General features: G+C 39.3%; 2 protein-coding genes across 7 annotated transcripts in view; both read left to right on the top strand.

Moving 5' to 3' along the window:
- The window catches only part of CD1E (CD1e molecule), a 97,308-nt gene that overhangs the window by 13,491 nt on the left and 69,359 nt on the right, over positions 1–14,458 (top strand). The gene's annotated exons all lie outside the window — the stretch shown is intronic.
- On the top strand, positions 9,328–14,334 carry CD1C (CD1c molecule). 6 transcript variants are annotated; one of them, XM_030935238.1, is made up of 6 exons: positions 9,328–9,686; positions 10,722–10,953; positions 11,636–11,917; positions 12,151–12,429; positions 12,767–12,857; positions 13,010–14,334. In XM_030935238.1, the coding sequence occupies exons 1-6, from the start codon at positions 9,678–9,680 to the stop codon at positions 13,029–13,031; spliced, it is 915 nt and encodes a 304-aa protein (XP_030791098.1). In that variant the 5' UTR covers positions 9,328–9,677; the 3' UTR covers positions 13,032–14,334. The 6 variants fall into 6 exon arrangements, with proteins under 6 accessions (XP_030791098.1, XP_010379548.2, XP_030791095.1 ...); XM_010381246.2 differs by having other exon boundaries at positions 10,690–10,953; XM_030935235.1 differs by having other exon boundaries at positions 10,687–10,953.

Genomic DNA, 14,458 nt, shown 5'->3' with positions numbered 1-14,458 from the left:
ACCAAATAATATAGCATACTACTTAGGGTATAAAATACAAAACTAAACAAAATACAAAACTAAACAATTAGGATTATGGTAGATATGATGAATCAAATTTAAATAAGGTAAGAAATTCTATATATTATCCACTAAGGTTTGATGATATGTCCTCAAATATAGGTAGGTAAAGCAGATTATTATTATTAATTTGTGTATTTCCAAGAGCTTATAATTCCATATAAAACACTTTTAGTGTGTTGAATAAATTTCTCGGTGTATGGAATTACTAGAAAAATTATATGCAACATTAATAGGCAAGTTACAAAAGTTAAATATAAACCAAATAATTTGAAGATTCAGGATATGACAATGCCACCATGCATGGTAAATATAATTGGCAACATCTAAAAATACGTGAAAAAATTCAATATCATTCTTTGATCCATTAACAGTCTTTTTTTTTCTCTCCTAAACAAATGACACATTTGTAGTATGTTAAAAGGCAAGAAAAATTAAGCAAAAAGCCCCAAGATTTTCACATGGTCTTTGTTAGCCTGCTGTAAACATTAAGTGCTTTCTTTTTTCTTTTTTTTAAATTATATTTTAAGTTCTGGAATACATGTGCAGAACGTACAAGTTTGTTACATAGATATACACATGCCATGGTGGTTTGCTGCACCCACCAACTCATCATCTACATTAGGTATTTCTCCTAATGCTATCTGTCCCGTAACCCCTCATCCCCTGACAGGCTCCAGTGTGTGTGTGTGATGTTCCCTGCCCTGCGTTCATGTGTTCTCATTGTTCAACTCCCACTTATGAATGAGAACATGTGTGTTTGGTTTTCTGTTCCTGTGTTAATTTGCTGAGAATGATGGTTTCCAGCTTCATCCATGTCCCTGCAAAGGACATGAACTCATCCTTTTTTTATGGCTGCATAATATTCGATGGTGTATATATGCCACATTTTCTTGATCCAGTCTATCATTGATGGGCATTTGGGTTGGTTCCAAGTGTTTGCTATTGTGAATAGTGCCACAATAAACATACAGGTGCATGTGTCTTTATAGCAGAATGATTTACAATCCTTTGGGTATAAATCCAACAATAGGATCACTGGGTCAAATGGTATTTCTAGTTTTAGATCGTTGAGGAATTGCCACACAGTCTTCCACAATGGTTGAACTAATTTACCATCAACTAATTTACCATCAACAGTGTAAAAGCATTCCTATTTCTCCACATCCTCTCCAGCATCTGTTGTTTCCTGACTTTTTAATGATCACCATCTTTGTGGTGTTTGCTGTATTTCCTGAATTTGAATGTTGGCCGGTCTTGCTAGGTTGGGGAAGTTCTCCTGGATAATATCCCGAAGAGTGTTTTCAAACTTGGTTTCATTTTCCCCGTCAATTTCAAATACACCAATCAAATGTAGGTTTGGTCTTTTCACATAGAGCAATATTTCTTGGAGGCTTTGTTCATTCCTTTTCATTCTTTTTTCTCTAATCTTGTCTTCATGCTTTATTTCATTAAGTTGATCTTCAATCTCTGATATCCGTTTTTTCACTTGATCAATTTGGCTATTGATACTTGTGTATGCTTCACGAAGTTCTCGTGCCATGTTTTTCAGCTCCATCATGCCATTTATGTTCTTCTCTAAACTGCTTATTTTAGTTAGCAATTCCTGTAACCTTTTTTCAAGGTTCTTAGCTTCCTTGCTTTGGGTTAGAATATGCTTCTTTAGCTTGGAGGAGTTTGTTATTACCACCTTCTGAAGCCTACTTTTGTCAAATTGTTAAACTCATTCTCCATCCAGTTTTGTTTCCTTGCTGGAGAGGAGCTGTGTTCCTTTGGAGGAGAAGAGGCATACTGGTTTTCAGAATTTTCAGGCTTTTTGCTCTGGTTTTTCCTCATCTTCCTGGATTTATCTACCTTTGGTCTTTCATGTTGGTGACCTTTGGATGGGGTTTTTGTGTGGACATCCTTTTTGTTGATGTTGATGCTTTTTCCTTTCTGTTTGTTAGTTTTCCTCCTAATAGTCAGGCCCCTTTGCTGCAGGTCTGCTGGAGTTTGCTGGAGGTCCACTCCAGACCCTGTTTGCCTGTGTATCACCAGTGGATGCTGCAGAACAGCAAATATTGCTGCCTGTTCCTTCTTCTGGAAGATTTGTCCCAGAGGGGCACCTGCCAGATGCCAGCAGGAGCTCTCCTGTATGAAGTATCTGTCGACACCTGCTGGGAGGTGTCTCCCAGTCAGGAGGCACGGGGCTCAGGGAACCACTTGAGAAGGCAGACTACCCCTTAGAAGAGCTTGAGCACTGTGCTGGGAGATCTGGTGCTCTCTCAAGAGCCAGCAGGCAGGAACGTTTAAGTCTGCTGAAGTTGTGCCCACAGCTTCCGCTTCCCCCAGGTACTCTGTCCCAGGGAGATGGGACTTTTATCCATAAGCCCCTGACTTGGGCTGCTGCCTTTCTTTCGGAGATGCCGTTCCCAGAGAGGAAGAATCTAGATAGGCTCATTCACAGTCTTTTTAAAAAACTTTTGTACTAAAAGATATAGTAAAAGTTTATCTCTAAATAGTTCAAAAAGTTTAAAATAGTTTATCTCTAAATAGTTTAAAAATAGTTTAAAAAGATCATACAAGAGTAGTATTATCTTTCAGTCTTGACAAAACATTGGATTGCATTGCTAATAGAAATAAATACAAAATTATAACCATGGTTGAGTATATGATGAGGAAGTTGAGCTAGAAATACCATCGTATTTCTAGGGATTCAATTAGTGGTAGTCTGCAATACTACTTTAGAAACTTTGAAGGTATTAATAAAATGATGGATTCTAGAAAACAAGCCAAAAGTATAAGTACTTCCAAAAATACTTTGAAATTGATGTGTTTAGTACCAGTTTGGCATGATATTTAAGTAAAATTAACACCATAAGCAGAATGATATTAAAATCCCAATAATTCCTTGCAAACTTCAAAGGATTACAACATTTTTAAATGAAAAAATTAACTGATAGTATTCATAAAAAGATATCATCGATACTTAACAAACCTGCAGTTTTTAAACACTTTGACTCCAATTTCTGTAATATAAAGTCAGTCTTTGCTTTGCATATTAATGCAGGACTGTAAAAATTGATCATGCAAGCTGAAACCATGTGAAAGGATCTCAATAATCAAGGAAGAGAATTATGATCATCCTGGTACACTGAAACATCTTTGTCAAAATATTCAAAGCCCATTTACTATTGGTTATAAATATATAGGGAAGTGAAAAACAGTACAACTATAATTTACTTAGCACACTATACTTTAAAACATTAAAACATTCAGAATTAAAGTGCTTTTTTCCCTTGTATTAACTTACCAAGAATGTTTTGAACAATGTTTGCCTTCATCTCCTATAACTTATAGAGTATCTTCTTATTCCTTGGTGAATTTTTATACTCCTTTTAATGTTTGGATCAGCTTCTAATATTTTATACTTAGCGCTTTCCCTTTTGGGGAATATCTCAGAGAGTTCCTTTCATGGGAAGTTTTCTGCCAGTGTCACTTCTTTTAAGACACCTTCATTCTTTTCACAACAATCACTTTCCTCATAGGTTAAGTTTGCCTTCTCTCAGTTCCTCTAGCTTCACCTCTATAGTCTCTCAAACAGTAGCATTCTCAGCGTTCCCTGGTCAGCTATTTCTTCTATAGCTTCTTTTATATTTAATTCAAATCTCACTTCTAGCATTGTCCCTTTTCTTCCTTACACATTCATCTTTGTTGTCTAATTTCCTCTTTCTATTATTCACTCATGTCAGATGTCATATGGGTTTATTACTGAGACACAATGAAACCACAGGACTACACGCCTACACGTTTTGCTGTTTTTGCACAGAACAGAATAATAGTCAAACTGACAAACTTTGACATATGTAAAACAATTGGTCACTGATTATGATGTGGATTTGTTACTTCTATGGCAACTCATGTACTGAAGTCCTAGTGGTAGTTTATGCTTCGTGCAGTTACTAAGAGTAAATATACTGTGGCAACTGAAATTTGTGGCACACATTTCAAATTTGTTGTTGGGGGAATTTGTGTTATTTAAGTAAAACCTTGCTGACTGAAATTTGTGCATTTTGAAACAGGGCAAAACAAAGACTGCCTATATCAGAAAAATGAAGAAGACTGTGTTGATTGTGTTGAATATTTTTGTGTTTGCTTTGAAATGATATATTACTACAAACAAATTTTGTGCTTCCTTCTGAGTGATATACTATTACTACAAGCTTGGAACTATTTTGTATTGTTAATTTCTTCGATCAGACATTTTAAGACAAATAGAATACTTTTAATCTCTAAACTCCTGTGAGAGCAAACCTGTGATTAAAAATTTTTGTAAGAACAACAACAACAAAAATCTAGCCAGAGCCTAAGGTCACCCCAAGGTTCCTTCTTGTCTTTTGGTTCAGTTGAACTTTTTTTTTTCCTTACCAATTTTATTGAGGATACAGTAGAAGATTTCTTGCACTTTTATTTGGTGGTCTCAACATGATCTCATGACCTATGTGGATTCTGTGGGCAAAGCTCTCAGGAACCCACTCTTGTCAATGCCTTGGGAAGCTCAAGTGTTAGCTTCTATTTCTTTATTTAGTTTTTAATTTTTAATTTTTTAATTTTTTGCAGACTTTCTTATCTTGTGAGTTCAATGCATGCATGTATAAATAGTTTTTAAAATTACAGCTTACCCAGTATATCTATGTGTTTTGTAGTTTGTTTCTTGTTTTTTTTTTTTTGGCTGGAGTGCAGTGGTGCGATCTCGGCTCACTGCAACCTCCACCTCTCGGGTTCAAGCGATTCTCCTGCCTCAGCCTCCTGAGTAACTGGGATTACAGTCACACACCACCACACCTGGCTAATTTTTGTATTTTTAGTAGAGACGGGGTTTCACCATGTTGGTCAGGCTAGTCTCAAACTCCTGACCTCATGATCCACCTGCCTCAGCCTCTGAAAGTGCTGGGATTACAGGCATGAGCCACCACACACACAGAAACCTAAGGACCAAGTGAAAGGCAATACTTTAGGCTTCAAAATTTAGCCAGGGTGGTGCTTAGAATGAATGGGTAGGGAGTTTAGGTAGAATTGGTGATAAGATAGAGAGGATACCCAGGGTATTCAAACAAAGGATAAGTAGAAAGCAATATGAGATCATAGAAAAGTTAGACATTAGGACAAAGAAGTCCAGAAGAGAAAGAAAATTCTATGTAAACAGAAATGAACAGAAGCACAGGACAAGTCAAAAAATATTAAAGTTGAAATGGAATTAGAAAATATTAAGTTCTTCCAATTTTGTCATTTTACAGTGGGGGATTAGTGCTTCTAGTAAGTGGTCCATCCAGGAGTTTTCGTAGCTCTCAGACTAGGACCTTTTTTTTTGCTGTTGTAGTGGGGAGAGGGTGGAGGATTTAGGCAAGCCACAGGAACTATGCTTGGAGGCCAGAATGAAGGAGTGAATCACTTCAATAAGAGCTGAGGAGGAAATGAAAGAACTTGTAAGAGTCATGTGGTTGTGGGAGGCTTGTGGGGTTTCTGTAATGGGGAAGCAGGCAGAGGGCAAAGTTTCTGCTGGAGAGGAAGGGGATGACAGAACTGTGTGGGGTGGGAAAATGACACCAGAGTTCTGAGGAAACCTCTCTCTCTCTCTGTCTCTCTCTCTCGGGGTGCAAAAGTCACCCACTAGAGTGGTCTTAGGGAAGTGACAGGCAGGAAGAGCCCAGGCAAAGGCAAACACAACAACATCTGTGGTCTAAGCGAAAGGACAAGAAAAGGGAAGTTGGGGAAGGACTGGAGGAGCACAGGGCTCCCTCGGGAGAGCCCAGCCCAGCCCCTCTGCTCAGGCGGGGTTCTAATCATAGGGCGTCCCACCCACTTCAGGTTATTCTTTTAGGGTTTTGTGTGTTCAGAGAGCTTAATAACCACTTACTCCTCTCTCCATTGCATTTTATAAAAATTTCAGATTCTTGCATCTATATTTACAAGTATTCACCAGTATGAAGAGTCTGCCAGTTTCCCTTCTTACACTACCTCCACCCTTCCTTTTTAGGGATTGATATACATAAACCCTTGTGTATAAAATTGTCATGCCTAGGAGTCTGGATTATGTTTCATGAAAGCAATTGGAATATTTTAGGCTGGTAGATGTTCTCAGGATCACATTTCCCGTAGCAGCTCTGGGGCAGAGCGCTGCATGGACATGGAGGGATATGGACTGTGACACATAGGCAGGGTCTATGGCTGTGATCTCTGTCCCACATGATGGAAGCAGGACTACATAACAGTCAGGTCAGAGAGGAAAAACCAGATGGAGGGAGAGAAATGACATGGTGACTGTGTGAAGCAAAGGAGAGGGAAGTTTCCGGAGAACTCATTTCTAGGTGTCTATTTGAATGGGTATTGCCATGAAGGGGTGAGGGTGTTACTTACTCTTCTAGGTACCCTGAGGGGAAATTTCCCCTAAATACTTTCTGTTTTTTTTCCTCACCCCTTAATCTTTCCTCTGAAAACAGACTGATTTATCTCACTGATCAATTCAGGAGGGAAACTGGGCAAGTATGCATCAGCACCTCCTCTTGCCCTTTACCTCTGTGGGCAAGTTGCTCCCCAAAGGCTCAGTCTCACTCTCCTCCTCCAGGCCCTAGCTCTCATGGGAACAGCTGCTCAGGTGAGGAGCTTAGGGTTTATCAGCATTGCCTGAACTAAGTGAGTGTATTAGTCTTCTTGGGCTGCCCTAACCCAAGGCAATCAGCTGGGTGGCTTAAACACCAGAAAGTTATTTTCTCACATCTCTAGAAGCTAGAAGCTCAAAATCTCCATCTGGAAGATATCCATCAGTTTCTAGTGAAGGCTCTCTTCCTGGTTTATACAGACAATTGCCTTCTCACTATGAGCTCATACGGCTTTTCCATGGTAGGTGTACACATACACACACACACACACACACACACACACACACACACACACAGAAGGAAAGTGGAAGGGCACTCCAGTGTCTTTTCTTATAAGGACACTAAGCCTACTGGATTAAGGCCTTATCCTTTAGACATGAGATTGACATTACTTCATAAAGGCCCCATTTCCAAATATAATCACGCTGAGAGTTAGGGCTTCAACATCTGATTTTTTTTTCCCTTGGGAGGGTGCACAAACTTTCAGTCCATAGCAATGAGGAGGCCACTCCATTTAGGGTCCAGTATGAGCTAGATCAATTGGATTACACGCTTAAAGCAAATTATCTAATGGCACTATCAGAAGTCAAGATTGACCATTAGATCCATCTATCTCATGTTATTTTCAACTTGTTTGCTTCTGAATTCAAGAGGGCAAAAAGGATGATATTTACTGGGTTTTATAATATTATCCAGTATAGCTAGGTTATGTTGCAGTTATAAATAAATGTTAGAAATTGGAGGCTTAACACAATGTAATTTATTTCTAAAGTAGTTAAACTGCATGTAGATCAGGCTGCTTTTCTCCGTCTCATAGCCTTGCCATTTAGAAATTTGACCGCCAAGCTGGTACTGCAGGGTAAGATGATCAGATGTGATATTTTCAGTGGTCAGGACTGGAGCTGGCTAATGCTTCCAGCACCACACATTCCATTGCCCAGAAGTCAGTCCAAGACCTTAACCCAACTATTAGGAAATAGGAGGGTTGCCTCTTTCCTGTAGGACCATGGAAAAAAATGTGAATAAACACATAGTGTGGTATCTGCTATTGTTTTCTAAAACCACAAACCAAGCATTTGCCATTAACAGCACAAGATGGACAAAGATAACACTTGGTGCTTATGAATAATTTGGGTAGGGCTTGAACTGGGTATTGCTCTCAGATATTGTAGCTCATAGAAATTGCCACATATCTGTGGCCATCAGAGGAAGAGCTTATTGAGAATAACTTCCAGCCTCACTGTTACACACTGACAAACTTAAGTAAGAAATAGTGTATATATCAAAGTACCATGTTGTACACAGTAAATATGTAGAATAAAAATAAATTTAAAACAGAAACAATGTTACAAATGGGATTTTTCTTTCTTGACTTTCAGGGCTCAAAAGATCCTCCTGCCTCTGCTTCCCATGTAGCTGGGACTACAGGCATGTGCCACCACATTTGGCTAACTTTATTGCCCACGTTGGTCTCAAACTCCTGGGCTCAAGTGATCTTCCCACCTTGGCCTCCCAAAGTGCTGGGATTATAGGCATGAGTCACTGTGCCCAGCACAAATTCATGCCCAGATTTGAAGTGACTGCTCCAATGTATTCAGTGAATAATTATTATGATTTAAGAAACACTATAAAATAAATGTATTTCTTGGATCTCAAAAAGACTTTGTGTTCATGTATTTACATATATTAACCAGCTAGGGTCACTGATAAGTCACTGAATACTTCATATAAACTACTTAAATCAAACATTGACAAATGCTGCCCTTTTTTATACAATTTATTTTGATCAGATCTCAAAACAACTTAAATTTGGATTTTTATGGTCTCCCCATGTATGAGTTCTCCTGAAAAGCTGCATGTTCTGACTATCACAATCCTATACAATTCCACACTGAACAGAATTTTCAGTCCTTAGCTGAAATGCATGCCGTTCTTCCAGGACTTCAAATTATGGACTTCCCAGGGGGTTAGCCAGTCAAAAAGCTTCTCTAGAGAATATAGTTCTAAGTAGATTTGTATTGGGATTCTATACATTGAAATTAAAATCACAATGCATTTTAATTTTTTGTTTAAACATCTTCTCCAGTTTAAAACTCTTTGATAGAAGAGATTACATTGTTAATCTCTGTGTGTTTACATGCCTAGTAAGACACTGGTACCAACGGTGTACTGTGTAATTTTTTAGTGAATGACTATACAGATTAAATGCAGTAGAAGGGCTTGTTTATATTTGTTATGGTCCTATTCATTCTGAATGGCTGCAATTTAATCTCTAAGGATAATGTAGAGTAGACTGTAGTTTATACAATTGTGCAGGGAAATCCTGGAAGATGTAAAAAACAAAGTCTCCAATTTATAAAAGAATCAGTGATAATGAGGAAATAAGAAAGATGGATGAAAGGGGTGAAACTGGAAAGAGAAAACTTTGAGGACATTCAAAACAGGGAAAGAAAGAGTGGAGTGATGAGAAGATGGGGCACTATGGAGAGTGGAGGCAAAGTTAAGTGGAGAAACTGGAAGAATTGTGATCTATTAAAACAAGCAGGAACCAGAAAAAATGATGTGGTTTCTCCTTTTTATCTTACAAATGACATGCAAAATCCAGAAGGACGAAGTGACTTTTCAATGCCGCACACCACTTTGTCTAAGGCAGTTGAGGAAGGGAAGTAGATATGGTTGGAGTTTAGTGGGAGAGCAGCTGGAATCCTGAGAGAAGAGAGTAACTTTAGATCAGGGCAGGTGGGGAAATGAGAGATTGAGTAGGAGGCCCAAGGTTGAGGGAAGCAGATCTTCTTAGTTGCTGTCAGTGGCTGATGGGGAAGATGGTTGGTATAAGGAAGTCAGAATATAGATACAGAGGGATAAGTTTGCTAAGAACAGAGATCAGCAAACAACTTTTCTGAGAGAAAGAAACATCTGCAAACGACATGCTGTTTCTGCAGTTTCTGTTGCTAGCTGTTCTCCTCCCTGGTGGTGACAATGCAGACGGTAAGAACATCACTGTTAGCCGCAAGGTTACATGTACCTGGGTAGAGTGTGGTGTGCTTTCCCAAGATGGATCAATGGAGATGCCAGAATGCTTGCCATCTGAGCGTACCTGTCTCCAGGTCCAGTTTACTCTTTTGGAGGATGGTGGCAGAGCATGGGCTCTGTGTAAGGAAAATGTTATAGTAGTGCTAAAGTAGTCATTAACATTTTTCTGTGGTAACTGGTTCACTTTCCATTTCCTCTCCATTTTCCATTTAAACAAGTAGGGCCCAGGAAAATGATGTGGTTTCTCCTTTTTATGTTACAAATAACATGCAAGGTCTAGAGGGATGAAGCAACCTTTCAATGCCACACACCACTTTGTCTAAGGCAGTTGAGGAAGGGAAGTAGATATGTTGGAGCTTAGTGGGAGAGCAGGTAAAATCCTGAGAGAAGGGAATAACTTTAGTTCAGAGTAGGTGGGGAAATGAGAGATTGAGTAGGAGGCCGAAGGTTGAGTGAAGCAGATCTTCTTAGTTGCTATCAGTGGCTGGTGGGGAAGATTGTCTGTTGGTAGAAGGAAGTCAGAATATAGATACAGAGGAATAAGTTTGCTAAGAACAGCAACAACTTTTCTGAGAGAAAGAAACATCTGCAAAGGACATGCTGTTTCTGCAGTTTCCGCTGCTAGCTGTTCTCCCAGGTGGTGACAATGCAGGTAGTATGAACATCTCTGTCAGCTGCAAGGTTACATGTATCTGGGTAGAGTGTGGTGGGCTTTCCCAACATGGATCAATGAAGATGTCAGAATGCTTGCCATCTGAGCATACGTGTCTCCAGGTCTAGTTTACTCTTTCGGAGGATGGTGGCAGAGCATGGGGCTCTGTGTAAGGAAAATGTTATAGCTAAAGGAGTCATTAACGTTTCTCTGTGGTAACTGGTTTACCTGGCATTTCGTATCCATTTTCCTTGCCTCTCTCTTTTTTTTTCCTTACACTACTTGCCCTCCTTCCACCAAAAGCAGCCCAGGAACACGTCTCATTCTATACTATCCAGATCTTATCATTTGCCAACCAATTCTGGGCACAAGGTCAGGGTTCAGGATGGTTGGATGAGTTGCAGACTCATGGCTGGGACAGTGAATCAGGCAGAATAATTTTCCTGCACACCTGGTCCAAGAGCAACTTCAGCAACGAAGAGTTGTCAGACCTAGAGTTGTTATTTCGTGTCTACTCATTTGGATTAACTCGGGAGATTCAAGACCATGCCAGTCAAGATTACTCAAAATGTAAGTTCAATCAACTAAATTATGGGAGTTCTTTAGAATGTTCTATTTATGGGAAATATTCTCCACTAATTTCTGGGTCATTTCCCATTATCCATTCCTACCATAAAATTCTGCATACATGAACCTTTTAAGGGATATTTCTGATGTTGACTCCCTCAAATTTCCTAGGCTCTTGCTATTTTTGGAATTTTTTTTCTTGTACTTTGTTATCTTCCCCCTGTGGTCTCCCTCTGTATCCTACAATCCAGAGGCACACAGCTGTCCCACTCTGTGCTTGACTTTTAAAATAAAATCTATTCTCCCATTCAATTTCTTCAAAGATCTATGTCCACAGTTCAATGACCGTTATGACCAATTTCATGCATCATGGAATGCTATCCTCCCACCTCCCTCACACAGGCTCCCACTTCACCCTCTATCCTATATTATGTGGCTCACCTATCATTTTTCTACATCTTCCTCGGCCACTTTTTCTTGTTAATTCAAGGCATTTATCTCCTATTGTCCCCCTTCCCTATCCCCAGCAATTTTTCTCTCTTGTTTCTGATTAAATATGTCTTTGGCTTACTCTCATATCCACATAAAGCTTTTTTGCTTCACTTCCTGATACAGCCCTAGGTTTTTATACTGTTGTTTTCACTTTTTTGTTTGAAGTCTTTTTCTCATTCTTCTCTTCCTCCAGATCCCTTTGAAGTACAGGTGAAAGCAGGCTGTGAACTGCATTCTGGAAAGAGCCCAAAAGACTTCTTTCGGGTAGCTTTCAACGGATTAGATTTATTGAGTTTCCAAAATACAACATGGGTGCCATCTCCAGACGGTGGGAGTTTGGCCCCAGGTGTCTGTCATCTACTCAATCATCATTATGAAGGCGTCACAGAAACAGTGTATAATCTCATAAGAAGCACTTGCCCCCGATTTTTGTTGGGTCTCCTGGATGCAGGGAAGATGTATCTGCACAGGCAAGGTCAGTAGTTTCAGCCCCTTCCTCTAAGATTTTTCTATTCAAGTCCTGCCCCTTCTGTTCTCACCCTTCAAACTCCGGACAAGAAAGAGGACAAGAAGCAGAGGGGTTGCTGGGTAATCATTTCTTAAAGGCAAGAAAAAGATAATTGTGCATATTCATGTGAATTACATCAGCATGTGGATGTAAGCTGTGTGTAAGTTTCTTCATCAGAATACTTTTTTTGCTCTCTGCAGTGAGGCCAGAGGCCTGGCTGTCCAGTCACCGCAGCCTTGGGTCTGACCGTCTGTTGCTGGTTTGTCATGCCTCCGGCTTCTACCCAAAGCCTGTTTGGGTGACATGGATGTGGAATGAACAGGAGCAACTGGGCACTAAACACAGTGATATTCTTCCTAATGCTGATGGGACATGGTATCTTCAGGTGATCTTGGAGGTGGCATCTGAGGAGACTGCTGGCCTATCTTGTCGAGTGAGACACAGCAGTCTAGGAGGCCAGGACATCATCCTCTACTGGGGTAAGATTGGAGATTGGAAGTGTAGGTAGGTGATTCTTGAGCCTAGAGGGTAGGGGAGAGGAAATTTTGAGGATAGCAGACCTAGATGAGGGATTGTAGGAAGAAATGTAGAGGGTAATTTAAAGAACAGTGGAGTAAGACCTGAGGGATACATGGATACTAGAGATTTAAGGGGAAATGAGGAATCCTCCCTTGAGTAAGTTTGGGAATAGAGTGACTGAAGTAAGATAACTGATGCAACTCATCCAATGCACATGTTAAGTAAGGAAATCAATAGATGGAGTAGAATCAGCAGTGAGTTTAAAATGGCATCCATGTATCTTTCCAATATGTGCAGGACACCACTTTTCCATGAATTGGATTGCCTTGATAGTGCTGGTGCCCTTGGTGATTCTAATAGTCCTTGTGTTATGGTTTAAGAAGCACTGGTGAGTTTTTTGTATTTCCTCCTCTCCTCCCAGTTTCTTATTTCACATTCTATTTTTAACTCTTTTAGCTTTTCTCTATTGACTACTCCACCTTATCCTCAGTCACCACCTCCAACTTATTCAGGGTTTCTCCCATTCCTGTTCCTTCACAGCTCATATCAAGACATCCTGTGAGACTCTTCCCCCGACTCCCCCATTGTAATAAGAACCCAGCAACCCAGGAGCCTAGTACAACATAGTGATGCCATCCCGTCGACTCTCCATTTAAATGGTTTCTCTTTCTGCCTGAAAAACATTTGTTAATATAAATCAAACTATAATTTAGAATGGTTTTCTTGGAATCTCCACTGTTTTAAATAGCACTCAACCTTCAAAGCCCATTTCTAATGTCATTCCCTCCAGAGATTTTCCTTGACCCATAATGAACCCAGAGAGCCCCTCAACTGTTATGTGCATGCAATACTTGCTACCCTGTGTTGTAGCTACTTGGGTCTTTCACTTCACATTTTTAAGCTTTTTGGAGGCAAGGATCATGATAAATGTGCCTTTCCTGCATATGATGTGCTCAGTGAAACACAAAACAAAACACCATATCTAAGTTGGATTAACTGTCATCTTGGCGATTTTTCTCATTATATTCCTTCCCAATGTTGTTGTAGCATTTGAAATACTTATGCTTCTCTTTTTGCTTAAATGCTTCACACCTAGCAGATAAGTTCCACTCTCCTTTAGCTCCCTCATTTTGTCCTTAAACATTTAAGGAAAAGTGAAGCCTTGTGCCTGGATACACTTATTTTCTAAACACAGAGAATTACAAATGCAAAGAGAGAGACAGAGAGTGCAAGTTACGTGTGATGATTAGTGGTCTGCAGTTATGTCACAGAATACTTAAGAAAGAGGAACAAGAGAGTTGGTCCTCAGGGTTGGAGTGGGATCAAGGCAACTGTTGTGCTGTATATGCAAGACAAATTTCCTAAAGCACTGTGCTATCGGAGATAGCCTTGGCTAAACTTTAGTCTCTTTAGGTTTCATTCACTAATTCAACTAATATTTTTTGGGTACTGAGTTGAGACAGGCACATATAGTTTCTAAACTGGTGGCAGATAAAACAAACGAGATTGTGTCCACTCTCCTGAAGTTGCAATGTTTGCTTCCTCAATCTGTCCATGATTCTTTTATATTGTTTTCATTTTTTTATTTCTTTCAACAATTTTTAAATACATTTTATTGATGTATAATTTATACTAAAATTTGAGTCTTTAAGTATACAGTTCCATTTATTTTGATAATTACATAAGCCTATGTAAACAAAATCACAATTAAGATATTAAATGTCATAACCCCTCATACATGTTTGTAGTCAAGCACACCACCAACCTGGCATTCTTGCAACTACTGATACACTTTATGTCACTTAAACTTAAACTTGTATTTTCTATGATTTTATTAAGATAGAAATAAACATACCTACTTGGTATTGGCTTTTTTTCTTCAATTTAGTATATGGTTGTAAGTAATCCATGCTGCTCAGTGTATTAATAACCATTCCTTTTTATTGCTGCATAGAATTCCATGTATGGATATAACTTTTTTTGGAGGAG

The sequence above is a fragment of the Rhinopithecus roxellana genome, chromosome 8 (assembly GCF_007565055.1).
Source record: "Rhinopithecus roxellana isolate Shanxi Qingling chromosome 8, ASM756505v1, whole genome shotgun sequence".
Classification (NCBI taxonomy): domain Eukaryota; kingdom Metazoa; phylum Chordata; class Mammalia; order Primates; family Cercopithecidae; genus Rhinopithecus; species Rhinopithecus roxellana.
Note: the sequence above shows the minus strand (reverse complement) of the source record. Positions and strands in the feature narration are given on the sequence as shown.

Bases quoted from the DNA above. Each gene is read 5' to 3' on its own strand.
- CD1C (XM_030935235.1), top strand. From the start codon at position 9,626: ATGCTGTTTCTGCAGTTTCTGTTGCTAGCTGTTCTCCTCCCTGGTGGT. The intron at 10,954-11,635 runs GTAAGTTCAATC...CTCTTCCTCCAG, and splicing joins CAGTCAAGATTACTCAAAAT to ATCCCTTTGAAGTACAGGTG. The intron at 12,858-13,009 runs GTGAGTTTTTTG...GTTCCTTCACAG, and splicing joins TTATGGTTTAAGAAGCACTG to CTCATATCAAGACATCCTGT.